Source organism: Pungitius pungitius, chromosome 12 (genome assembly GCF_949316345.1).
Source record: "Pungitius pungitius chromosome 12, fPunPun2.1, whole genome shotgun sequence".
NCBI classification, from domain to species: domain Eukaryota; kingdom Metazoa; phylum Chordata; class Actinopteri; order Perciformes; family Gasterosteidae; genus Pungitius; species Pungitius pungitius.
In genome coordinates, this window is record NC_084911.1 from 6,170,058 (window position 1) to 6,195,745 (window position 25,688).

At 41.8% G+C, this 25,688-nt stretch overlaps 1 protein-coding gene across 4 annotated transcripts; it reads left to right on the forward strand.

Moving 5' to 3' along the window:
* The first annotated feature begins 157 nt into the window (after positions 1-157).
* On the forward strand, positions 158-24,571 carry brd4 (bromodomain containing 4). 4 transcript variants are annotated; one of them, XM_037475414.2, is made up of 19 exons: positions 158-329; positions 13,533-13,923; positions 14,347-14,484; positions 14,587-14,722; positions 14,835-15,172; positions 15,319-15,702; positions 15,800-15,928; positions 16,274-16,504; positions 16,598-16,827; positions 17,358-17,689; positions 17,767-17,862; positions 17,947-18,336; positions 18,581-19,462; positions 19,573-19,679; positions 19,771-19,921; positions 20,030-20,160; positions 20,248-20,453; positions 21,456-21,831; positions 22,133-24,571. In XM_037475414.2, exons 2-19 carry the CDS (start codon positions 13,684-13,686, stop codon positions 22,199-22,201), a joined length of 4,566 nt encoding a protein of 1,521 aa, XP_037331311.2. In that variant the 5' UTR covers positions 158-329; positions 13,533-13,683; the 3' UTR covers positions 22,202-24,571. The 4 variants fall into 4 exon arrangements, with proteins under 4 accessions (XP_037331311.2, XP_037331314.2, XP_062421752.1 ...); XM_037475417.2 differs by lacking the exon at positions 158-329 and adding an exon at positions 5,788-6,417; XM_062565768.1 differs by lacking the exon at positions 158-329 and adding an exon at positions 5,788-6,417 and having other exon boundaries at positions 20,030-20,154.
* The last annotated feature ends 1,117 nt before the right edge of the window (positions 24,572-25,688 follow it).

Consider the following 25,688-nt stretch of genomic DNA (forward strand, 5'->3'; position numbering starts at 1 on the left):
GACATAGTCTAAGAAGTTACATCATATATAGTCTAATCGGAAGCAGAGAGGAAAATAGCCCACAGGGGGTACTTTTAGGAACAGCATTGTATTTTAAATTCCATTAATTCCAGCTCTTTAGCTTTATCCTAAAATGTCTTCTCGAATTTACCCAGTCCGTTGCCAGTTATCCTGTGTATAAGCTGTATTTCTTCTCACAGTTGCCAAGACCGTAACACGGGCTTTACGTCCTCGACGAAAGACCAACGCGTGACGTCATCGACAACGAGAGGTGTTCAGGATCCTCGGAGAGAAAGATCCCGCGCGCCCTGGCAACCTGATAAACCCAGGTAAACACCGTTGTTTCAAACATTATTCTGCCAGTCGTGTTGTCCAAGTAAGCCGAACGAGAAAGCCGCAAGAGACACGGTACCAGCGGTGTAGAGGTTTGAGAGGTAGCGCTGATGCCCGGCGCCCACTGAGACCGCTCACTTGCACGGCGGCCTGTTCCGGCTAACTAGCTTGCTAGCTAAAGCTAGTTGGCAGTTGTCTATCAAAAGACACAAAAACCGTATCTAAATCGTGTGTCTATCTGAAATCCCTTGCCTGTCTCACTCACTGCTGACCAAGAATCCGCCGTAAATAAACAGACTACGGGTGCTACGACCACTGTGTAAGGCTAGTTTGCGCGTCGACTGTCTTGTGTTGTGGGAGACGGTGACGCCGTCACGGTGATGATGGCGCACACTCCGACTGAGGCTATTTGATGATAATGGCATCAATGGAGCAGGTAACACGTAATATAACTTTAATTTTCATTTTCATAAGCTCGCTGTCATGGCCGGGAAACAATATGTGGGTATCTTTGTACGCTTTCCCCTCCGCGATTCCCAGCACTGACGTCCATTACGAAACCCGGGTAATAATCTATGCCCTGTGGCCTAACGTTAGGATCTTGGCTTCTCGGCGATGGTCGCTAGCCAGCAGACATTACTTGCAATTTACCATTGTATTCACCAAATGTGGTACTTGTGTACGTCCCACAATGACGCGTTTGAGTGTGCAGTGTTCATTGGACTAATATGTGGGAACATAACAGTCATAAGTCTCTAGAATTCAGCCGACCGGTTTGTTCAAACATTACTCATGCAGAGGGCCGTCACTATGTATATATACTGTTTGTTTTTTGTTGTTGTCATTATTTCAAATGCTTTACTTTCGTTATAGCAGTTGAAAGCCCAATGTGTGACAGTATAACAATCTATCTAATGACAGACTGTAGCACTCCTGCAGACCATGCCTGTTTAAATGGGTTTCTTGGCTAAAAGGTGCATACTAGCTAAAGCAGTTTAAAACTCTAGTGCATCTATAACTCTACGGCTATCTTATATCTTTTATTTGTCATTTTCTTTGAAACAACATTTTGGCATACCTGTGTTGATATGGAGTCAAAGCAATGGTTCAGTTTTGTGATTAACTTGTCACCGATTCGGTATAAAACAAGTGTTATCACAGTCTACACTTTGTGTGTAAATAAAGAGGCCACACTGGGTTAAAGGGCAAATGGTTACCAGGTATGCAGTTAATCCAAAAAGTTCAGGTGGTTACATAGGATTTAAAAAAAATAACATCAGACTTAAAGTGCTTGTAGATACTAGTGAAGGTTCCCCGTGCTGAGCTTATAATGGCATACCTCTAATTATCTGTATGAAATGCTTGTTGGTTTTCTATTTGAAAACGTGAAAAATTCTTTCAACATTTCAGGGCGTTTTAAAAGTTGCCCACAAGGATGACGTGCATGTGTGCTGCTGAGGTGTTAATTCTAGCTTTTTATATGGACACTATTATCATCTCATACACTACAAAAAAATATGCTTCTGTTATTTATTTGTTTGAATTCCTTTTTTGGTTCACTCGTCCCTGGTTTAGTTGTCATGATAACACAGTCATTGGCCTAGTTTTGAATGACCTCTGAATGAAACTGAGTGTATGGTCAAGGAACAAATGAGCAAGCTTACATTACATGTGATTTAGCTGATGCTTTTATCCAAAGCGACTTACAATAAGTGCATTTCCACATAGAGATACAAACTCAGAAGAACAACTAACAAGAAAGTACAATTTGTATTTTTACTAAATCTGTTGTGCGTGTGTCTATGCTTTATTTATCACTTTATATGAATCATTGATAGTAGTGTCAAAGTCTACTACTACAGTGTTATGAAGCTACTGCAACAATAATATTATAGTACAACATGAAAACGTTGATTTTTTTTTAATATTGTGTGGCATGTTCAGAAAGCAATGGACAAAATTCACAATTAATCTTTTTTTTGATGATCTTTCATTTTTAAAACAAATAGTAATAATCCACATTCAAGATTCATAGTGCATGAATATATAATATCATTAGAATCAGCCCCTGTAACAATAAGTACTGGTTGTTGGTCATTTGTCACACATGTCATTTTTAGTGGTCGATTCACCATTTAATAAAAATGCAATATCCAATATAAACATCTTATTTCTCAAACACACAGAGAAAAAACACAATCGAAGCGCAAGCAGATAGGCGGCTGTGGTGAAGTGAACCAATGGTGTAGTGAAAGAAACTCCCATGGACTGCAACAATGCTTATTACTGTACGTGCATTAAAATATACTAAAAAGCCAATACTTTATACATCTAACCCTCTGAACATTTAAATGAAAGTGAAACCTAATCCAATGTTTACACAAGCACAGCAGCCAGGAGGACAGGGGGAATGAGTTTATTCAATGTGATACTGACTGTTGTCTATGTTCTTTATAAACTTCCCTCAGAAGTGTTTGTAAGTCTACATTTCATCAGACGGAATGTTTGGGAGATAATGCTCTGTAGGTTCACTGCTACGAGTGACCCCTTATAATATTTTCATTTTTATACCTATTATATCATTTTTGCCCTTTGTAACCTTTTCAAACAAATGCAAATTTTAAAAATTGTATAATGATTGTATAGAGGGACAGTTTGCGTGTTTTGAAGTGGGGTTTTTATTATTATTCGCAGTGGGTTTAGAGAACCATCTCGGAGTATGGACACAGACCCAAAGTAATGCATTGCAAGAGAAACATATTGTAGACACTTGAAATAAAGATTATCATCAGTTTTGCAGAGTGTTTTACATTATTCTTTTTTTTTTTTTCGTTGTATAGCTCATATTTATTATTATTTTTTGATATATCTATTGATATTTTTATTTCACATTGGAATAAACAGATGACTGATTTCACTTTATTGTGCTCCATTCCTGGTAATTAAATGAATCCCAAACAATGTTGGAAAAAAACCACATTTTTGAAAATGAAAAATGAAGGCAAAAAGAGGTTGGCTACATTCTGAAAGAAAGCGTCAAGTTTCTGGGGAAGAAGTGTCTCTCTGAGAGCAAACGGTCAAAGCGTGTAAAAAAACAGGATTGCGCTGGCATGGCTTCTCCCTAAGAGTGAAGCCAAAACATCTCAAGCAGCAGCGGGTGGCAGGTAGTTGGATTACTCAGCGCTTGATTTGATATGCAGCTGGGTAGTCAATCAGCCCCTGATGTGCTTTAGGAGTTATATCTTTAAATACTTCTAAAATGCATTTGCTAATAAGTGGGAGATTGTTACAAGGGTTACTCCTGTACGTTACTACAGCATTAAACGAAGGTTTCAGAACTCAAAACACTGTTTAAAAGATAATGTTAAAATAAAATACAGGCAGAGATATCTTTACTACAAGTCTCTAGCATTGTTCAATGTTTTCTTCAGACCTTATATTTTAGATTCACTTCATTTTCAAACCAAAAGGCTTTTGTTATTACTGCCACGTAACCCGTTCTCCACCCTTCTCCTCTCTGTTGTTTTTTTTCCTCCGTAACAAAACTTAATATATAAGTGCATGGTACACCATGTCAAGTTGGCAAATTGCCTGTTCCCTGTTTTCTCCACTCTGTGTCCCTGTAGCTCGCAGCTCCTTTGATGATTAATGAGAGCGTCTCAAACTTTCTTGCAGAGTCTCATCTATCGGCACACTGCTGCCTCTTTATCTAACACAACTCCCAGTCAAAATGCTACCCTCTTCCCCACTTTTCCCCTTACACTTGCTGTCGTCCCTCCTTCACTCCTCCCCTGTGTTAAAATACAAACCCCCGCCTCCCTCCCTCCCTCCAGTGACATAGCCATCGGTTTGGCCTCCTCTGAATTGCTGTAGGTTGGAGCTTTGTCGCTGTAGCAGCTGCTGTATTGTCTTTGGGAATGGTGCATATGGCACGTGGACAGAGAAGTGGGTCTGTGTGGACGTTGTCAGCGTCTGGCTGCAGCACAGATGAGCTACTTAGTTTTGGGGAATACCAGCATTGTCCTTTGCACTCACAGGTCACTTGAGTTGCATCTACTCTGGTGCTTTAAATGCCACTCTGGTTCAACTTGGCTTTGGTTTTATGTATGTTAATAGATATTTATACATGTAAAATTGGTCACCTGAATGTCCTGAACAATACAAAAGTGTGCCATGGCTCAAGAAGTCAAGGCATATGATGCCGTGATCCGATACCGACTGAGCAGTTTTCTTTCTCGTCCCCAGTTTGACCGCTGCCACTTCACGCTATGTCCTGGCTTCAGATTATTCACATGAGTTTACCTGCTGTCTTACATAGTACAAGCTTCTTTAGTGTTAGTGGCATAAAACATATAATTATCTTAATTTATTGAGTTTAAAATGACTATATAACGTTGTGGTTGTGAGTTATATAAGTGCAATGTGGCCACAAGATGTATATACAAACACATATGGCGCGTTTCCACCGAGCGGTACGGTACGGGTCGGGTCTGTTAACCATGATTTGGTGAGCGTTTCCACCGCCAACAGTACCCTTTCTTGATAGGCGTGGTGTATTCCAGAAAGTAGTGGTAACGTCACTTGATAGGCGTGGCATTGGACGGAAAGTAGATCGACGTCATTCGATCGCGCGAAAACTGAAAGCTAACCGCAAACAACAATGGAGGACATACAGCCGACCCTGTTCTTGCTTCTCGATATGTGGCTGTTAAAGTAAACGCTGCGCGGCGACATTGTTGCAACGGTGTTGTAGTTTAAAAATAGCGCCTCGTATGTTGTCTTTCAACACTCTTTCAACCAATCAATGTTCTGCAGTGGGTCTAGCTCCACCCTTTAGTACCAAACAACTGTGCCAGGTACCCCAACGGAAGGGTAGCCAAAAAGTGGTACGGTACGGTTCGGATTTTTGGTACTTTTCTCAACTTTTGGCAGTAGAGACACAAATAAAAGGGTACCGACCCATACCGTACCGCTCTGTGGAAACGCGGCAATAGTTGTCCTTTACTTTACATTTAATTTTCACACAGAAATGTTCCAATAGATTTGGCCTGGATATTTTCTGCAAAACAGCCCATAAAATGAAACTCAACGGTTGTGCAGCTTTACATATACTGGGCTAGTCCAGCCACAACATGACTGGCAGTGGTCTATATCCGGAGAAGATGGAGTGTAGATAAGGGGGCCCTTAAATTGGTGGGGGGAGGCATACAGGATCACTCCAATGGAGGTAAGTGAGTGGGGGTGGGGCATGATGAAATGGACTAAGGAGAAGACAGGAAGGGGGTGGGGTGTTAAAGGTGTACGAGTGTGAGCAAGAGAGAGCGAGGAGAGAGAGCAAAGACCTAAAGCTATTGATGGGAAAGCGGGGAGGGGTGGATTGAGCAAGCGCGTAGGAGGGAGGGACGAAAAGGAGGGAGGGTTGTGTGGGCTGAGGCTCGGCTGAATGAGGAAGCAGCAGAGCCATTTTTACTGTTGAGTAACTGCATGCTGGTCGGCCTCTGCTAGGGAGAGGGTGAGCGAGCGCAAGCTGGAGGAATTGAGCGCTCCTCTCCGATTTTATCGGAGCCCTCTCTTGCCGTCCCTCTCTTCGCTTTCAGCTTGTGTCCATTTAAGTTGGGGAAGCCCTGGAGAGGACACACAATGGAGCGAAGAGGCTGTGGCAACTGGGCCGTTGTACTGCTGAGAGGGGGATGGGGTAGAGAGAGGACCGGTTCACACAGCTAACACAGCCTGCCGGCTGTAGGCTTCCTCAGCCTTTCGTTCCACGCCCGGACCCACTGTTTCCAGGCCGGGGCCTTCATTTTTTGAGGAACAGCCATCCTAAAACTTCGCTTGGACTACACTAAGGATTACTCATTGTGTTTTTGGGATTTTAAGATGAGAACTGGAGCCTAAAAATTAAAACCGTCCTCGGTCTTGGATTAGAAAAAAGGAAAAACTGATTTCCTCTTGCTCTTTTTTGGTTTCAGTTTAGTCAAGTTCATAAATGGATTACAAGATGCATGCCAAGTCAAACGATTTGTTGGATTTTCAAAAGCTGGACGCTCTTCTGGAAAAAATTGCACATTCAGTCTCTGTGAAAAGGTAATGTTAACTGGTGAAGTTTATCCTCTGTGAAAGCATTTAGACATTTAACAGAACCACTGAGGGTTTTATGTAACCTATTCTATGATTTTAAGTTTTACAGCATGCATACATACATCAGTTTAAATCCATGGTTAAAAACTGAAGAGGTCATATCAAAAACACACTCAAGTAGTTTTACATGTCCCAACTCAACAATCCAGTCTAGATTGGTTGTGTTGAGAATAGTATTGTTATCCAAATTTCAGCCAGAAGCCATGAACCTACCCCCTGGCGAGGGAGGGTGTGTGTAGTAAGGGTTAGTTCAGAGGAAGAAGGGGGTTGTGTGTGGAGTGTGTGTGTGGGGGGGGGGGTCAGTTTGAAAAAATGTCTCCTGATTCCTGCTCGGGTTTAGCTTGCTCTTCCTAACCAGCTGAAAGCGCTGGCATAGTCTGGCCGTTGATGATCAGCCTGACTCATTGTTAGTCCATCTGAGTCAGTGGTGCTCTTGTAGTGACGGGGAATGTGGGGAAGTGCTTGTAGTCAATAGAGAAACGTGTTGAGATTTGCAACATTGTGACGGACACCCATACGGCACGAGCTATATAAGTTATAAACATAGCCGTCCCGATTTCTTTGCTGTGTAGGTCCCGTTTTTCTATAATCAAATGAAAGTCATACAGGCTTACTAGTGATTACTATTGAATTAGTAAGCTTCCAAAAGTAGGCTTAGTAATCATCGAGAATAAAAATACAGTACATTTGCCAAGAAGCAGTGTTACCATAGAAACTGGCAACATTTTTCTTCTTGTAGCCAAGTTTCAGAGGTACCCAAAAAGAAGTAACAGTACAGTAACAGACCAATAGCACATAAATACAAAGTGCATGAATGTACAATAGTTACATATGTTACATACCTAAATAACCATTCATATTATTGGTCTAAAACTCTTACTACTTAGCTATTACTCAGTCTCACACTATGATTTTGAGAAATGAGTAGAGCGTTGTGCTGCTGTGTACATAGCTATGATACAATTGTCTATTTGTCTAGGCATATTTAGATTGAATCATAACATTGGTAATTCTTTTACTAGGCTAACTAATCAACTAGTACTCAGTAGATGTATGATTGATCCTCAATTTTATATGCCAGTTTAAACCTTAACCTCTTCTAATCGGGTCATCGGACAGTAATAAAACCTTCAAATCTAATATACGGTATATACATCCATGTATTGCCTTCATTAAAACTTTACACAGTTGCATATAGTAGCACCAATAATATTATATATATATGTATATCAATGAAAAATGTATAAATGGCTTGTCTTACAATAACCACGTCTTGGTTTAGTTATAATCACATTTACAATTGCACTGCCCGTCAATATGAACTAAAGATAGGGGGAAAATAAGGATAAAATACAATTCTTGGCTGCATACCAGCTTAATTAGCAACTAACGTTTTTGTGGCCTGTTCAGTTGGCAAGTTGTGGTTTCAGTCATTTTGTGCAGTTTCTTATTATCTCTCACATTCAACTTATTTCTTCTAATGCAAGTTGAAAGAATACAGACTGTCAAATCCCCTGAAAAGCAGAATGAAACCTTTTCCTCGATGTTGTTGTCATATGGAGACCATGTGCCCTCATCACAGGTTCCAATCGCGCTTCAGACACATAAGACTCTTATGGCGCTGATGTCCAAGGGTTGTTAGACAAGTACTGCACCAACTTGACACAGCAAATCCTAGATCACTCAAATTGCTAATGGTGATTAATCCATCATCATTTAACATAACCTCCATTCATCTCATGGATGTACCTCAAATGCCCATTCGGGAATGTCTTCAATGAATTAAAACTGGATAAACCCATAACTCCTTACATTTGTCTTCCACCAAGGAATCTACAGGAGAAATGTTTGATCTTGATGCTAGTAAATAATCGCATGGTTTAAATCCACATGTTGATGTGTGGTAGTAGGTGCAGGAGCTTAAGAGTGGCGCTGCTCCCTGATGATAAGTGCTGGAAGAGGTTTTATGAGGAGAAAAGGCCTGTAAATAAACAGGGAGTCTTGTTCCTGCCATGGCACTGTGGTTATTCATTATTTAGTGCTTTTACTCTCAGGAAGAAAAAAAATTCTGCCATCATTTTGTCACTTGTGAGGACCTCAGTTGGAATCTACAGGCCTACATTTTGGTGTCTGAACCCACCCCCCCTCCAGCATGAATGATTAATAGTTTACTTTCATGCAGGCATGTTGCCGTCATGTCTCTCCTACCCTTTCTAAGTATGACGGTCACTGGGAGGCGGAATGAAGGAACAGGTTTCCTGGTGTTAGATGTGAATCCCCCACCCCGGTATTCAGAGCCACTTCCTCCCCAGAAGACATTCCACAGCCGTCTGCAGTGATGTATGTCCAGCTCAAAGGTCAATTGGTGTTCCAGAGCTGAGAGCAATGTAGGACAGGCAGCGACAGGAAGTAGACCTCTTGATTGACCCCTGTTGGGCGCTCCTGTTGTTGCTCTTAAAAGAGGAAAGCAGGTCATAGGAGTGGTTTACACCATCGTATCATATTGACTGTCGAATATGATGTCACCGTTGAAGACATATTACTCTGTTAAAAATTCAAAATAGTAATCTGTTACAAACCTTCAAATTTTGCTCCTAGTAGTGTATTTATGGAAATTAAGATCTAACTACGTATGCGATCATTCAAAAACCTTGAAACCTACCGTGAATGGGACACATTTTATTATAATGATTTCAGTAATTTATGCTTTATCGACGGACTACAGTCAAAACCAGATTAAACTTAACTCTTTAGTGTTATGTAAGGAAATACAAATGGGATCAGAACAGAATGAGCAGGTTCCAAATGCCAGTATTTTTTCAACATCCATTAAAAGAACAACAACCATTGTTACTGTTTCTGGCTTGTCAGGCGCAAAAGGCCAACACATTTTTTTGTAAAAAAACATACATAATGAAAACTGTTCTTAATTCGTAATCACTGCACAGCCATCATGATAATACGCAAAGTAATTCAAGGTTAAACTGATGCCTAAAATCTGTCTCCATTTTTTCCCACGGTTCTCAATATCTTTTACAAATAGACTTTCAGTGTGTGAATGTGAAACAAATAATTTGTGTAGCGTGAACATGTGGATCATTAGCTTCATGAGTTTGCATTAGAGCTTCCATGTGTTGGTAAATGCTTCCCAAAGAATATTTAGAAGTAAATGGCCACAAGAACCACAAGATAGATTGAAAGTCTGAAACATGTAAACAGATTAGAGGATTATAGACTCTTTAGACATATTGCTGACGTAAAGATGCCAAAACCACGTGGGTCGTTCATGCCCCTCATTTATTCCATCCGTCTCTGGGTTTCCAGACCTGTGTTTACATTTGTCATTGTTATAGTTCTGCAATATCAATGTCTGTTGCTGTGAGTGTGCTTATCGTTCATGTTCAAAAGCAGTTAAGGACCATCTGGGAGTATTTGTGTGACGAGACTTTAGACACTTAAGGCAGCAGTTAGAGGCCAGTCTGTATCAGCATATTTTACTTGCCTTCCTTGACTTTTTCTCTTGTGGAAGACTTCTTATAGTGGCGACTCGCAAGCTGTTGTGACTTATGTGTGGCCTTCTGATCCCCCTAGCCTCCCCTTTTCCCTGAAAAGACACCACATACGATTCCACGTATGGATGAGCAAAATATTGATTTTGGTAAAACGCCATGGTAAATAGTAGAGTGGTGTTATTTCCTCAACTTATCCCTCAAACGCTGTTTTTTTCTGTAACTACCTACTTATTCATATTCACAAAATATTGTGATATTTGGATTTCACCATGTCATCCAGAGCCAACTCAAACTTAGTAGTAGTACTGAACAGTGGGTACTATTTGAATTGATTTGCACTTATTAGGTACAATCATCTGTGATTATTATATTGCCCTTGCATGTGTTTATTGAAAGTCAAGGACGTTTTCGTACTAATGGCTACGATGTAATGTCAAATGAAATAGGCAAATATTTTGAAAAAGCAATACACTACACAAACATAATGATTAAATAACACAAAACCAATTTGTGGGCAATGAGAGAAAGTTACCATCCGACTAACTCGCTTAAATTTACCTCACTAAGTGCTTAACGTCAACCCAGAACAGTTGGTTTGGCCTTTTGTCACATTCAGAACAAAGTCCAAGATGACTTTCCAATATTTTGGAAGAGAACCTCCAACATCCCAATACATATTCTAGCTCACGCTAACCAGAGTTAAAATAAAATAGGTTTGCACCGGTCTCTATGGCCTGTGCTGTTGTGCCTTTTCTGACAATGGTCACATCCCAACCTTGATGCTACAGTATGGCATGTGCCGGGACACGGCCTGTCACGATAAATTGCAATTTCTTCTCCTTTTTAAAAATTTTCATTCGCCAACTTATCGGGATAACTTGATTGATATTGAACCGGACCGTTTGAGTTGGAAATATGTATTCTTTTCCTTATGTGTTAAATGTGGTTGGAATACTGGCCTTGTACCTCACGTTTTCCATCCAACTCCAATGGTCGCTTAGCCCATTGCTGGCCTTGCTGGTGGCATGTGAAGTTTTCATACTGAGGCTAATGAGTCAAAATAATTGTTGTTATTTAAACTCTAAATACATTTTTAATATGGCAAATTAATTTCAGCTTTGAAAGTTTTGCACACATAATTATACCTTGTTTATCTATCTGTTAGGTTTTTCTTGCTTTCAGCGACAAATGTTCCATCAGTGTTACCTGTTTTTTTTTAGGGGGGTCTTTTTAAGTGTTGTCATTCAACATATCGGTCAGTTACTCAGATTCTCCACTGTGTTTAAGTGCCTCAGGCTGTGATCATGTGGTGGGCAAACTACTTCCCTCTTGTGACTCATAAAGAATGAGATTAGTCACAGATCTATTCTATGGTGTGTGTTTATACATTTAAGGCCCTGATGTGGGGGCATATTTTGGTCTACAAGACTTGGGGAACAACGGGTTTCTAATAGAGACTTCAATCTCTTACGATCATTTCTTTGTCCCACAACATGTTCCACACTCTATTTTTAGTTTTTGCAATTATTTTTTGGCCCTGAAGTCCTAACAGCCCGTTGTGTATCTTGAATGAAATGTCCCTGACCACCTTGGAGAGGACATTATGTTGGTCTGAGCGTTGTGTATGGGAACACACAGTCCCCCAGCTGCCAGATGAGGCCAACTCCCCCTTCCCCTCCTCCCATGTCCACCCACATCCCTAAACACTCCCAGGTCCTTACACTGTAGAAAGAGAAAGATCTACTGAAAACACATGTTGGGTCTCCTAAGCTCTAAGCTCGAATACAGTGAAATGAACGCATGCAAATTAATTAAAGTCAATAGAAGGAGATTATATTTTAAGTCATATTCGAAGGCTGCTGGTTGAAACCTTCTGTGAGGGTTCAGTGCTCGTTTTGAGTATTAGGCTTAGTAGAAATGAAATGCTGAGGAGGCTTTCCACCATCTCAAAGACGCGATAATGGCTGGGTAACAATATTTAGTTGATCAGCTCTTTAAGTAAAATGATTCTGTGAAAACAGTTTTTCAATGACACTCTGGGTTAAGTCAGATTGGTCTTTGGATACTTAATGTATTTGTTTGAACACAATTGAAGGGTTTCGTCATAAGGTATGGTTGCAACTTATTTTCAATTATATTTTTAGACAATTGTCGATGTGAAACGAGAGCCTCGCGACAGCAATAATTCTCATTACTTAATATGTGGAACAAGCTCGTCAATTTTATAATTGCATCGAGAGAAAATATGGGCAGAGAAACTAGCCTTTCAGTTACTTTGTTCCTCATTGAAAGCTATTCATGCACCAGTTGCATCTTTCATGTAAAAATCCAGATCATACCCATGAGTAGGGCTACACTGAATAGTTTTAAAGCTTCAAAACATTGACAGTTGAATATTACAATAAGAAAATATTTCCGGTGGCTTGCAATATTTCACCTTCTCTGTCTTCATGCCACCCAGTTCCATGTCCATTTAATATTGTCCTCAGACCAGAATTCTGATTTATTGCAGATGTAAAACATATTCACAACGTGTTTTTATATTCACGGTGTGGTATTTGTGCTGGCCAGAAAACACAAATCTAGATTTGAGTTTATGGTTTGCTTAATTACATTTACTCTCAACTTCTTTATTTACAGGTACTGTACAAAGGTCATAAATTAGCTCATGAATGTTGGACAGTTGCCTTTGATTACCATTTTTGCTGGCAGCGCTTGTTCTCTCCTTCTTTCATCGGAGTACATTTTGTTCATCTGTCCTCTGGCGTTTCAGAAAACACTGAACTAGGTGGCTTTGTAGCTTCCACACGATCTGTAGAGGGGCGCGCCATGGTGCCAAGCATAAGAATAACAAATACACAAGTTTTGGTGAGCAGGCATACGGCGAACAAACAATCCACGCAAGAGAGACGGCAAACTAGTTACTAATTAAGAGTTAAAATATTTGTACTGAGTAACCTCAGTACATGCTCCTTCACCAGAAGTATCTCTAAATGCACTGTAGAGCACAGAGTGTAGATTATTTGATAACATCTTAGTTTGGCTCATCAGTTTGTTAAAATCACTGTATTATTGTTGTGAAAAATTTGTATGAGATTTATGAGTATCAAGCTGTAATTACATTGGGAAAGAAATGTCTGTAAATAGATCATTTTCTTGTATGAAGTAAATCAATTTCTGAATATGAACACTTGAATAGAAATGAAAAGATCCTAGTAATTTTATACTTAGAAGTCATTTATTGTAATAAACGAGCCTCCTTCAACACTCCGTTCTCTATTCATGCTACACATGCTAATACAGCTGCTGCACCTATGAGAGGAAAAACAAAGCGTTCTATTTAAAATACTAAAATAGTGGTAAATAAGTAGTATGCCACTGTCTTTTGCAATTACAACTAGATATCAGATATCAGAGTTCTACTGAACAATCCGCTGACTAATAACTCATAAAATATGTTTAAAATAAAGTTGTGTTAAATACTGGATTACCAAGGATACATTTGATTGAAAGCCATTCAAAAAGATGCTAACAACTGCTTTTTTCCAGAGAGTCCAGCGAGGAGTGCAATGGGATCAGTGGTGCTCTGTCAGTGGAGTCTGTGCCGGGGCCAAGACTGAACTGGTGTCCTACCAACATCCCTACCCCTGCCCCTGCAGCTCACGCTCCAGCTCGGGGGCCTGAGCCCAACCCTTTTAGAATGGGGGACGGCCTGGATGCAGCGCAGATGTCGGGCAGCAGCAGCAGCAGCAGCAGCAGCCAGGGGCAGGCCCAGCAAATGGGCAATCCCCCACCCCCAGAGTACATCAATCCCAACAGGCCAAAGCGCCAGACCAACCAGCTGCAGTACCTGCTCAAAGTGGTGTTGAAGGCCCTGTGGAAGCACCAGTTTGCCTGGCCCTTTCACATACCAGTTGATGCGATCAAACTTAACCTGCCTGTGAGTGCGAGTTTTTTCCCTTTTGTGTTTATGATGCCTCAAAGCCTAACCCATTCGGCTGTACGTCAATAGATCTCTCACAGGTTGAACTGCAAGGGTTTGTGGTTATTGCTGTGTGCAAAGTACACCCCACTACTTTTCTCTTTTTGTATATAAGGCGTTGTTTAAGATAATAAGGCTCATTTTTCTCATTCCTCATGAAGGAGCTAAGTGTTACCATTTATCCTTGTTAAATGGAAAAAATACTTTTCCACACATACACTGTGACCTTCATTTCACTGTTGATATGATGAGTGTATTTATACTTTGGAGCAGATCATATTATTTGTAAACCCTTTGATGAAAAATGTACATTGTGTCTGTATAGAATGTATCATAGTTTTTTGATTACAGTTTTAATCTACCTCTGTGCGACTTTTTCAGGACTACTACACAATAATCAAAACTCCCATGGACATGGGAACAATCAAGAAAAGGCTTGAGAACAGCTACTACTACAACGCCCAAGAATGTCTCCAAGACTTCAATACGATGTTTACCAACTGCTACATATACAACAAGGTAACATAGTTGAGCCATTTTTAACATTAAGTGCATTAAGTATTCTGATATCTCTCTACTCATTTGCTTCATACGTCTTTACTTAATTGTATCCTTCTGCAGCCTGGAGATGACATAGTCTTAATGGCCGAGGCTCTAGAGAAGGTTTTCCTCCAAAGGATCCGAGAGATGCCTCTAGAAGAAACAGAGATTGTTGTCATGATGGGAAAAGGCCGTGGCCGGGGCCGAAGAGAAGGAGGTATGTAATTTCTTTACAACTTTCCACTATGGTTTGCTAACAACACATTTAGTTTTTGAGCTGACCTATGCCAGACATGATATTTATCCAAGTGTCTTTTTCTCTCCTCTAGGTCTCACCATGAAACCAGGGCCCATCATGGATTCATTGCCTACGACTCCTCAAACACGTCTGTCAAATCTCCCAGCAGCGCCGCTGACCAGAGGACCAGTGCCGGGCCCGCCTTCACTACCTCCCCAGCCTTTGATGCAGATCCTGCCGTCCCACGTGCCCCCAATGTTACCCAGCCACGCGCCACAGCTTGTAGTCCCCTACTCCCTGGGCCAAATGGACTGTCCTCCTCAAGGTCCCATCATGACTTCTGTGCCACCCCCAGTTCAAACCTCCCTTACCCCAGCATCCATCCAGAGCACTGCCCCCATGCTGCAGAACCCTATAACCATGACTAAAGTGAGTTTGAATGACACATGGAAATATTCTTGGGCGCGTGGGCAAATTTGTGACAATGAATTAATTTTGACCACGCTTTCTAACTTACTTACTCTTTTGCTCTTTTGCACCATTTCTATGCTTTCCTTGTGTTCACCTCTATCTAGCAAAGAAAGAGCCAGAAAAGGAAAGCTGACACTACAACACCCACAGCAAATGACCAACTTAGTGAGTCCTCACCAGCAGAGTCCAAATCTGGGAAGACACTACCAAGGCGAGAGAGTAACCGCCCTACAAAACTGATAAAGAAGGATGCACCGGACTCTCAGCATCACATAGGCATGGTGATGGGACTAAGTGGACCAAGTGGAGGTCTTAGCCCAAAACCACAGGATCAGCTGGGTTACTGTGCTAGTCTGGTTAGGGATATGTTGTCCAAGAAGCATGCTGGTTATGCCTGGCCATTTTACAAACCTGTGGATGTGGATGCGCTGGGATTACACGATTATCACGATATCATCAAATATCCCATGGATCTCAGCACCATCAAGGTGTGTTGAAGATGTATTCTCAGCGATATCCCAAGATTTTTTACCAGAGAGGCTTTGTGGCATGGCAGGTAATACATATCCTTGACGTATTTAATAGGTCAAGCTGGAGAACAGGCAATACCGGGAACCCCAGGAGTTTGCTGCTGACGTACGATTAATGTTTTCCAACTGCTACAAATACAATCCACCCGACCACGAGGTGGTAGCTATGGCTCGAAAGCTGCAGGTAAATATATATATATATTTAGTTGCAACATTTGGTTAAAATTAAGAAAATAAAGAAATTTAAATTCAGTTCACAGTAGATCACAAATAGTATTGCTTGGATTCTAGTTAACACGCGGTCAATGTACTTGATTAAGTTTTAACTCTTAATCGGGTGAAATAATGTGATTAAAACTACCCTCGTTGTGGTTTGTTATGTTTGGCCATGTTTTCATACGGGTGTCCGACCATCATCTCTTAGAATTGTTCAGTAATAATGTTGTTGTTTTGTGCTGTTTTGACTCTCTTCCTACTATCAGACACACACGTTTTGCTTAGCTGGTTTGTTTTCCTCTTAATGTTATAGGATGTCTTCGAGATGCGTTTTGCCAAGATGCCAGATGAACCTGAGAGCAAGCCAATAGTCTCTGTCCCAGCTCCTACACTTCACCATCCCGCCCCAGTAAAGCCCCAGCCTCCTCTGGCCCACATTGCCTCATCAACAGACAGCTCCAGTGATTCCTCCTCTGAGTCCGAGTCTTCAACAGATGACTCTGAAGAGGAACGAGCCCAGAGGTTGGCAGAGCTCCAGGATCAGGTCCGTGTCTAGAGTAGATGCAAGACGGCGGCGTATTTATTGTCCATTTCTCGTTGCAATTTAGTTGAGTACTGGTCTCTTGTCTTGATACAGTTGAAGGCTGTCCATGAGCAGCTGGCTGCCTTGTCCCAACCACAAGCCAGCAAACCAAAGAGAAAGGAGAAGGAAAAGAAAGAGAAGAAAAAAGAAAAGCATAAGAAGAAAGGAGGCTTATCTGGTCTTGTCGATGAGATCCAGGATGCTACACCTGTTCCGCAGCTCTCAAAGAAGACAAAGACTAGTAACAATAACAACAAAGAGGTTGTACCCAAGAAGAAACCTAGGTGGGTATTAAACTTAAACTCATCTTAATGTTAGGATGTAGCTAGAACAGGGGTCCCCAGCTATATTTTATTTTCTCCTAATTACGTGCGCTCGTCCCTCTTGACATATTTCCCAAGAGCCACCCAGCGGGTTTTTTCTTTTCACGTTTACAATTGTCCACTCACGGCGCACGGCAGTTTCGCCCAGCGAACAGAGAGCGTGTGACTAGACCCCCCAACGACTACTACCCCGCTAATTATGGCTCTGTCATGTGAGGACACAGGAGGATACTGTAAATATAATAGATATAGATATAATACCCACAATTAACCTTTTAAGTATTCTAAGACTAATTGGTTGGTATCTTTTGAGTTGACTGTTTTATGTTTAGAGATAGTTCTGTAGCTTATGTATTCTTTACTTCTAGTTGTTAAAATGTGTCTGTTTTTGGATGTAAAGCCTTTGAGCTGTATTTCCAAAAAGTTGCTGTATTGTTAAAGGCTGGTCAGTGTTGCCTATTAATAAATGACACTTTTTTTGTTGTCTTTAGTAAAAAGGAAGTGATGAAAAGCAATCATCCCTCCAGTTTGCTGCCTGTACCCGGCCTGGAAGATGACCTGGGAACCGCTGGGTCATCGGCAACGGGGGAGAAATGCAAACCTATGACGTACGAGGAAAAGAGGCAGCTCAGCTTGGACATCAACAAACTTCCTGGGGACAAGCTCGGCCGTGTAGTGCATATCATCCAGTCAAGAGAGCCCTCACTCAAAAACTCAAACCCCGATGAGATTGAAATTGACTTTGAGACGCTAAAGCCCTCCACTCTGCGTGAGCTGGAGAGATATGTGTCTTCCTGCCTCCGCAAAAAGAAAAAGGTTCAAGGTAGGTAACATTAGAAATGATTCGCCTGTGATTTCTAGTTATTTTCCAGTCAAAAACACATGGTTGTTGGTTTGCAGTTGAGAAGCCTGTGGAGTCGCTGGCTACCTCCAAAAAGACTGGGTCGTCTTCAGAGAGCAGTGCCTCCAGCACAGACAGCGAAGCTGAGGAGACTGGTGACTAACTGCAAATATGGCAATTAACATGCCCACCCTTAAAAAGTGCTTGGCCTTAACATTACTTCTTCTTGTTTTGTTCAGGAATAATAAAGCATCAGAAGAAGAAGGGCCAATCTGTCAAGGAGGGGAAAAAGACCCATCCTCATTTACACATTCAGAGCGGCCCCGCGCATATTGGGATACTTTCCCAAATTGCGGGTCTTCAGTCCAGCATTCAGATGAAGCAGCAGCCTCAGCCGCCCCCTGCGACCCCCGGGTTTATTAATCCCCCTGTAGCTGCTCTTGAGTCTTCCCAGTTACTGGAGACCAGCTTCGACTCCCTGCCGCCTTTCAGCCAGCCGCTGATGCATCTCACCCATCAGGCAGGCAACTCCTCGCCCGCACCCCCACACCTCAATGCTCATTCTGCTGGGCCTGTGTCACCTGAGACTCACCCCTTCCTCAACCAACACCCTGTCCTCACGTCTCCAGGTAATGTTGAACTCAGACTTTTGAAAGGTCCAATACTATATTGTGGTATACCATATACTATTCAGATTGCATATTACAGTGTGCAAGTTCCTCTAATCAGATCACCAAAAACATCGGAAAAAACACATTTTTAAAATGTAACTGTTGTTTTTTTTTTAACATTTCAACAATTAAAAGCACAAAACATGTGGTATTCATTATGTCTTATGTCTCTGCCCCCTTTTCTGGAACTGTGCAACCGTAGCTTTGCACATTTCCATGCCGCAGCAGCCTTCTCGACCCAGTCACAAAGCAGCGCCTCTTCATCCCAAACCCCCTCAGCAGCAGCCAGCGCCTCCTCAGCAGCAGCCTCCTCTGCAGCAGCCGACCCTGCAGCAGCCTCCTCTGCAGCAGCCTCCTCTGCAGCAGCCGACCCTGCAGCAGCCGACCCTGCAGCAGCCACAGCTCCAAACACAGCCCCAGTCAGCACCACCACCACCACAGCACCAGCTTTCCTCGCAGATCCTCCACCCTCCTCAGCCCCTGCACCAGCGGCCCTTGTCCCCTCCAACACTCACACCCCAGGGCTTGCTGTCCTCCCAGCCTCCCCAGATGCTGCTGGAGGATGATGAAGAGCCAGGGTCTACAACGCCTATGAACCAAGTACAATTATACCTGCAGCAGTTCCAGCAAACCCGTCAGCCCCAGCAGTCTATGCAGTCGCTCCAGGCACAGGCGCGTCAGCAGCAGCAGCAACAACAACAACAACCAGGACAGATCTCTCTCCTGCAGTCTGTCTCTCTACTATCCTCGCAGACCACACTGCCCCCTCCCCAGATCCCCTTGCAGATCACTCACGTGGCCCCATCGCATCAGGCCCCGGCCCAACAGATGCCTCTTCACCAGGCCCGCCACATGCAGCATTCTCAGCCGCAGCCCCAACAACAGCCCCAACCGCAACAACTTAACTACCAGCATGGTCCAGGACTGGCTGGTCAGTCCCAAGGATCACAACAACACAAGATATCCATGTCCACCAACAAAGCACAGCAGATCCTCCAGCAGCAGCAGCAGCAGCAGCAGCAGCCGCAGCAGCAGCAACAGCAGATCTCCCCTCGCCCGATCAAGGCTGAGCCCTACAACGCAGGTTAGTTTAAGCTGAGAAAAAAAACGTACTGTGTTCCTGATTGTTTAGGAAAATATTGTTGCGATGCAAATAAATAGTTTTGGGTGAAATTGTATGCCACTGTTTGACAGGTCACATGAGGGACAACCCATCTCCTCTCATGATGCATTCCCCGCAACTTCCCCAGTATCCACCTGTCTCTCACCAGTCCCCACCTCACATCATGCAGCCCAAAAAGGTGGGAAAACTTTCAGAGACTTAAGTGCACAGGTAATATTATGTCTCCACATGCGTGTATCTGACTTGTAAGTCATGTGCGTGTCATGCAGCAGAGGGCCCCTGGGAGCCATGTTGTAACAAAGGAGGAGAAACTTCCTCCATCACCAGTGATGAGAGGAGAGCCATTTAACGCTGCCATGAGACCGGACCATCATAAACATGCCGATAACAAACCTTCTCAGGCAGGCCATGGCCAACAGAGTGAGTCCAGACACTTCTTGTATTTTCTCCAGCTTTCTGCACTTAAAATGCCAGAGAAGAAGAGACGGCACACGATTCTGAGACTGTGTGTGTCATTGTGTTGAGCAGATGTGAAGTCCATGGAAAGCTTGCGACCCGTCATCCGCTCCTCCGAAACCAGTGGACTGTCCTCTTCTCTGCAGGAAAAGGATAAGTTCAAGCAGGAGCCCAAGGTGCCCATTGCCCCCAAAAAGGTACAGGTGGGTGAAATATTCATGAAATTTAAACTTTCTAGCATTACATTTTGCAAGATGTTTGATCATGATTGCTATCTTTTTTTTTTTCAGGATGTGAAACTGAAGAATATGGGCTCATGGGCAAGCCTGGCACAAAAGTCCACATCCACACCCTTATCTGCAGTGAAGTCATCCAGTGACAGTTTTGAGCAGTTCCGTCGTGCTGCCCGGGAGAAAGAGGAGAGGGAGAAAGCTCTGAAGGCCCAAGCGGAGCAGGTGGAAAAGGACCGACAGCGCAGAGAGCAGGACAAACTACGGTAGGCTTACCCACAAGAAGTGGTTTTGTGTTTGAACATGTGAAAGCACTCATCTGAGGGTTCTGAGCAAAAAGGGCTTACCTACCATTACACACCATCAGGAGACATAAGAAAAGGTTGACATCATTTGTTTTGTCTATGCTTGGCTCATGTGGTTACAATTTTTTTTACGCAGATTTCAATATTAAAAACACAGCCACAGTTATAACCTTGAGACCAAGATGCAGGCAGTGAGAATGTATTATGATCAGCTGCCTTGTGATAAGTCAAAACACCATGAGGTGATGTATTGTGCCCCCTACTGGCAACATTGTAGGACCGCCACAGCCAATGACAATCAAGTGCAATTAAAGACTGCAGGGGGGCTTGTTTTGGATGTCCACCTACTACTGGCATGAAAGACTACTCAACCAAATTGCAAAAGTGCAGTTTTAATCACGCATGTCATTCATCTGAACCTTTCAGAGAAAAGCTAATGTTGTTTAACGACTCTTAGGACACTGATCCTCAAATGTATCGTAATTATTAAACCTCGCAGTAATTAACCGTACGTGCTCGGCATGGTCAAAAAGCCTTTGTTTAAAAAATAGAACATGGTAAAGTTTAGAAGAGCGTTATTGGCCACCTGACGTTTTATGCTGGTGTGAGCAAGATCTTGACATTTAAAGAAGGGCTGCTTTGCATTGCCATAATAGACACAGAGTAGGATTTTACTTTGGCTGGATGAAGCAAAACCAATAGAGAGAGAAACCTGTGCCCTAGAAGTGTTTGAGGCTTTGCACCCAACATCCTCCGTGTTTGCAAACCCGCTTGTTTCCTGTAGCTGAAACATCTCTATCTACATTGTCGTGAATGTTGTATTTCTCGTTTTTCTGTTTGACATATTGCTCATCCACTGTGCCTGTGACACATCCAGGATGAAACCAAATGTAGTCCCCCTTTTGCAATGTGCAAAGTATTTAGTTTCACGTGGTGCGAACTACTGCCCTGAATGTTTTGCAGAGGACGAGATGAGGAGGACATCATGGAGCCGAGCAGGAGGGTGCACGAGGAGCCTCGCAGGCGTCTGGAGCAGCAACACATTCAAGCTCCTTCGCAGCAGCAGCAACAACAGCAACAACAGCAACAGCAGCAGCAGCAACAGCAGCAACAACAACAGCAACAACAGCAGCAGCAACAACAACAACAGCAGCAGCAGCAGCAGCAGCAGCAACAACAACAACAACAATTACTACAGCAGCAGCAGGAGCCGCAGCCAGCTGCCGTTCAGCAGCCTCCTCAACCGCCAACACCGCCTCAGCCTGCCGCACAGAACCCACTTGACCAACAGAGGGAGCTGGCACGCCGCCGAGAGCAGGAAAGGAGGAGGCGAGAAGCGGTGAGTTTGTCCTTTTTGAAGCTCTTTAAGCCTCGGTTATTTTCCCAAACAGACAACACAGATCGCTGTATTCATACAGTCCGCTTGGAGGAAACCTGCTTTAAATCACAATGCTACCCCATTGTAGCCATCAAGCTACGGCTGGGTGATTTATTACTTTAGTGTACAAAAGGCCTTTTTATGTATTTATTTGTTTTTCTCTCTTTACACCTCATATACACTTTTGCTGTATGTTTGAAAACACGCTCAGAAACAATCAACGTAATGAAAATGCTTAGTTGTTCTTTTCTCTCTTTTTCAGATGGCGGCAACTATTGACATGAATTTCCAAAGTGACTTAATGGCTATCTTTGAGGAGAACCTATTTTGAGGACAGGAGCAACTGAAACATAACTGCAAAAAAAAAAGGAAAGAGAAATTTTAAAAAAACAGCTAAAGACGTAACTTCCTCTGAGGGGAGATTTGACGCCGCACAGAGGGACACGAACTGAACGTACGCGTGACGGCCCTCGGACACACACACACACACACACACACACACACACACACACACACGGGGATGGTCTCCCTGTTTCGGATGTCATATCGTGGGAGCTCGGCACTGTCCGCAGGAGAAAGAGGACCCCCCAGTTGGCACAGTTGCCTTTGTCACTTGCTTTTTACAGCGCGTGTGGCTGCAACGATGAATTGCAGGAGTGCGGACGTCCCAATAACTATGAAATGCTCTGATAATGTACTGACAGACTGCGCAGAGTTGTTTTGCAACTGCCAGATATGTGAGGTTGTGAAGAAGACTGGTCTTTTGTGTTCGGTTTTGTTTTGATTGTTGTAAGTTAAGGTTGGGAAGGGAGGGCGACGGCAACTTCCATACTGTAAATCATGTATATTTCTCAGCAGAGAAGGTACAGCTTGCCTTACACTTCTTTCCTAAACAGGCGATTATGTTCTGTTGCCTGCGTACATGGACAAACCAATAACATTTACAGACAGGAGTTAGGAGCACTGCAGACCTTTTTTTCCATCATCTAGTATCTACTGTAAAGAAGTATTTTCTTATACTACAATAACTTAATTTTGCATCTTTCTTTTTTTCCTCTTTTGGTCTTTAAATCTTCATGAATCACACTCGCCCACCTCTGTCTATGCCAAACAACTCACTATATTTTATGCTAAATCACTTGTCCTAAATCAAGGTGGGTAGCTAGTAACAAAAGGATAACCTGAATATATGCATATTTCCAGCAAGTATTTATCAAACACAGAATAAGTTAACGTTTTCTTCCTGCCTTGGTTATTTCTTTTACAACTACAACATGAACTTGTTCACAGACGAGAGGGAACGTCCGGCCGTTTCTCAGCTTTACTTAGAATATGATTTCACTACAAGTGTCGCACCATTCTTCGTATTACACTTTGAGACATGCCGTTGGAAATGTTGATCTCGTCGGGGGAGGGGTTGGCAGCATAGATGAGGACCTCCTGCGCCCCCATCTGGAATGTTTGATCCGATGTCCACAGGCAGGGAGGGAACGATTAGTGGAATGAGACCAACACTTTCCGGAGATGTCACTTGAATCCGGTTTAGCAACAAACAAAAAAAAATATAATCGCTGAAAGGAAAGTGCATCCGACTCGTCTTTTAAACTCAGTGAGGACGCACCGTCAACAACACAAAATGAAGAAAGCAGAAACAAAAGTTTAGAAATGAAAATCTCTGAAATAACAGTTTTGATTTCACTTTGTTCTTGTTGGATAATAGTTGATGTGAGTTTCTGTTCTTGGAGACAGTTTGGACCGGGCACGGGTTGAATCCGAATGCGTCTCGTCCTCCTCACTTGTCTCTGTTATGGTATTTTTTTCCAGTGCCTGTATTGTATTGCAATTCTCGTTAACATATATTACACATCGAGGGGGTTTACAAAGGGGTCAGGATTGGGTGGTGTAATATTTGAAAGGGGAGGGAGATTTTTGAAAGAGTTTGTGTAAAAAAACAAAAAAATACAAAAAATACAAAAAAAGTACAAAAAAAAGAAGGAAAATACAACGTTTTATATTTTACCCCGTGTCAATATTCGGGTTTTAAATTTAGTTTTAGCTGGACTTCTGAGTGTACACATCTGAAAAACTACTTTTATCATTTTGTTCAATCAGCAGATTTTAGGTAGTTATGTTTCAGCGTTGCCACACTAGCGTTGAGTCTGGTCTGAGTGTGACTGTAAATTTGGACGGCTGTGTGACTGTATGTGTTTTGTTATTGTTCTTTTTTGTTTTTTTTAGTGTGGTGCAGGAGACATTTTCTCTGATGCAGATAAGCATTCTATGGATGAGAATAAACAGATTAACCATACTTCAGGACAACTTGTTTCAGTGCTTAAGTCACCTTTTTAATTTCAATGGATTCCACCATATATTAAATATAGAATTTTGGTTTTGAAAGGGTAAAAAAAAAAAAGAAATTCATTCCTTTTTCAGCCTTTTTTTTCTTTTTTCACAAAAACTGTTAATGTGCCATGAGTTCTACAGAGAATGTGCTGACCTGCAGCTCAGCCCAGAGTTTGCTTTATTCAGGTATTTTATTTTGTGTTACATTTGTTCTGTTTTGGGGGTTTTGTTCATACATTTTCCTCAATTTATTGTTTGGTATGTGAGTGATCTATCGAGGTCTCTGATTCAGTCTGTTATGATCATTGAATAAACTCATCTCTTTTATAGAAAATAAAAAAATATACTAAAATCTGGAGTTTTTTGCTGGTTTCTTTTGTGAAACCCCTCTTTACTGGTTTATAATTAATCCATTCTCATTTCGCAGCATTCTTAAGATGGAGTTTTATAGTCATTGTTTTACAAATGACAACTGCACTTAGATTGCAAAACAACATTGCCGATACTCTCAGAAAAATGGGGTAATAACAAATCTGGTTTTACCAAACTTTTTTTCCTTTGTTTTAACATGCTATACTGACTTATTTACAACCTTTTTCAACATGCTATACTATGCTTTTCTTGTGACTAGTTGACATGCTACAATATGATCACTTTTTTGAGATCCTTTACATTTGTTTTACATATTTTTTCAATAAAACATGACTTTTCAGTGACTTCTTTCAACAAACCTTCCGATAATCCTTTCATGAACTTGTCCCACATGCCGTGCTATGACTTTTTATAATATACTATACCAGTGGTTCTCAAACGGGGTCGCAACAAAATGTAACAAAACTGAAAATTAAAGCAATATGTACATATATTTTCTAAACAAAACGTTTGAGTCGATGTATTATAATGCAATAAATTAAAAACCAAGAACAAACTTTTTTTGCTATTTCATGCGTTTTTGTCAAAAAGATTGATATGAAAATTACTTTTTTCTAGATGCTATTAATTTGTCTTTGTTGTAATTTGACTCTGTTAAGCCGTTTTAGGCATGGAATATCACTCTATTCCCGACGTCATTCTGTGACTTTGACAAATTACCTGACTCTTTGTAAAAAGACAGAATATTGGAAACACTTGCTCCTCATTCAATTGTTATATTTTGAAGATATTTTAGCCCAAATTTTTTATTGATATTTGGTAAATATCATAAAATATAGTAAGAAACATAGCAAGATAATTATAAGACCTTTAAAAATCCGACTTTTGTTTTTTAAGAATAGTTTAAAATGTGTATTTAGATTCATGCATGTTGGCTGCCCTCTAGTGGCCTTAATGGGGAATTGCGTCAAATACATTTCCTGTAAATGTAAAATTAAATACAAACACTATCTTTCGGGGAATTTAACGAAATCAGCATTATAAAATGTTAAACTAACTGAATTAACTGTTTATGCCATAACATAGTTAATACCTGTGCAAAT

Bases quoted from the DNA above. Each gene is read 5' to 3' on its own strand.
- brd4 (XM_037475417.2), top strand. From the start codon at position 6,320: ATGGATTACAAGATGCATGCCAAGTCAAACGATTTGTTGGATTTTCAA. The intron at 19,922-20,029 runs GTGAGTCCAGAC...TGTGTTGAGCAG, and splicing joins GGCAGGCCATGGCCAACAGA to ATGTGAAGTCCATGGAAAGC. The intron at 21,832-22,132 runs GTGAGTTTGTCC...TCTCTTTTTCAG, and splicing joins AAAGGAGGAGGCGAGAAGCG to ATGGCGGCAACTATTGACAT.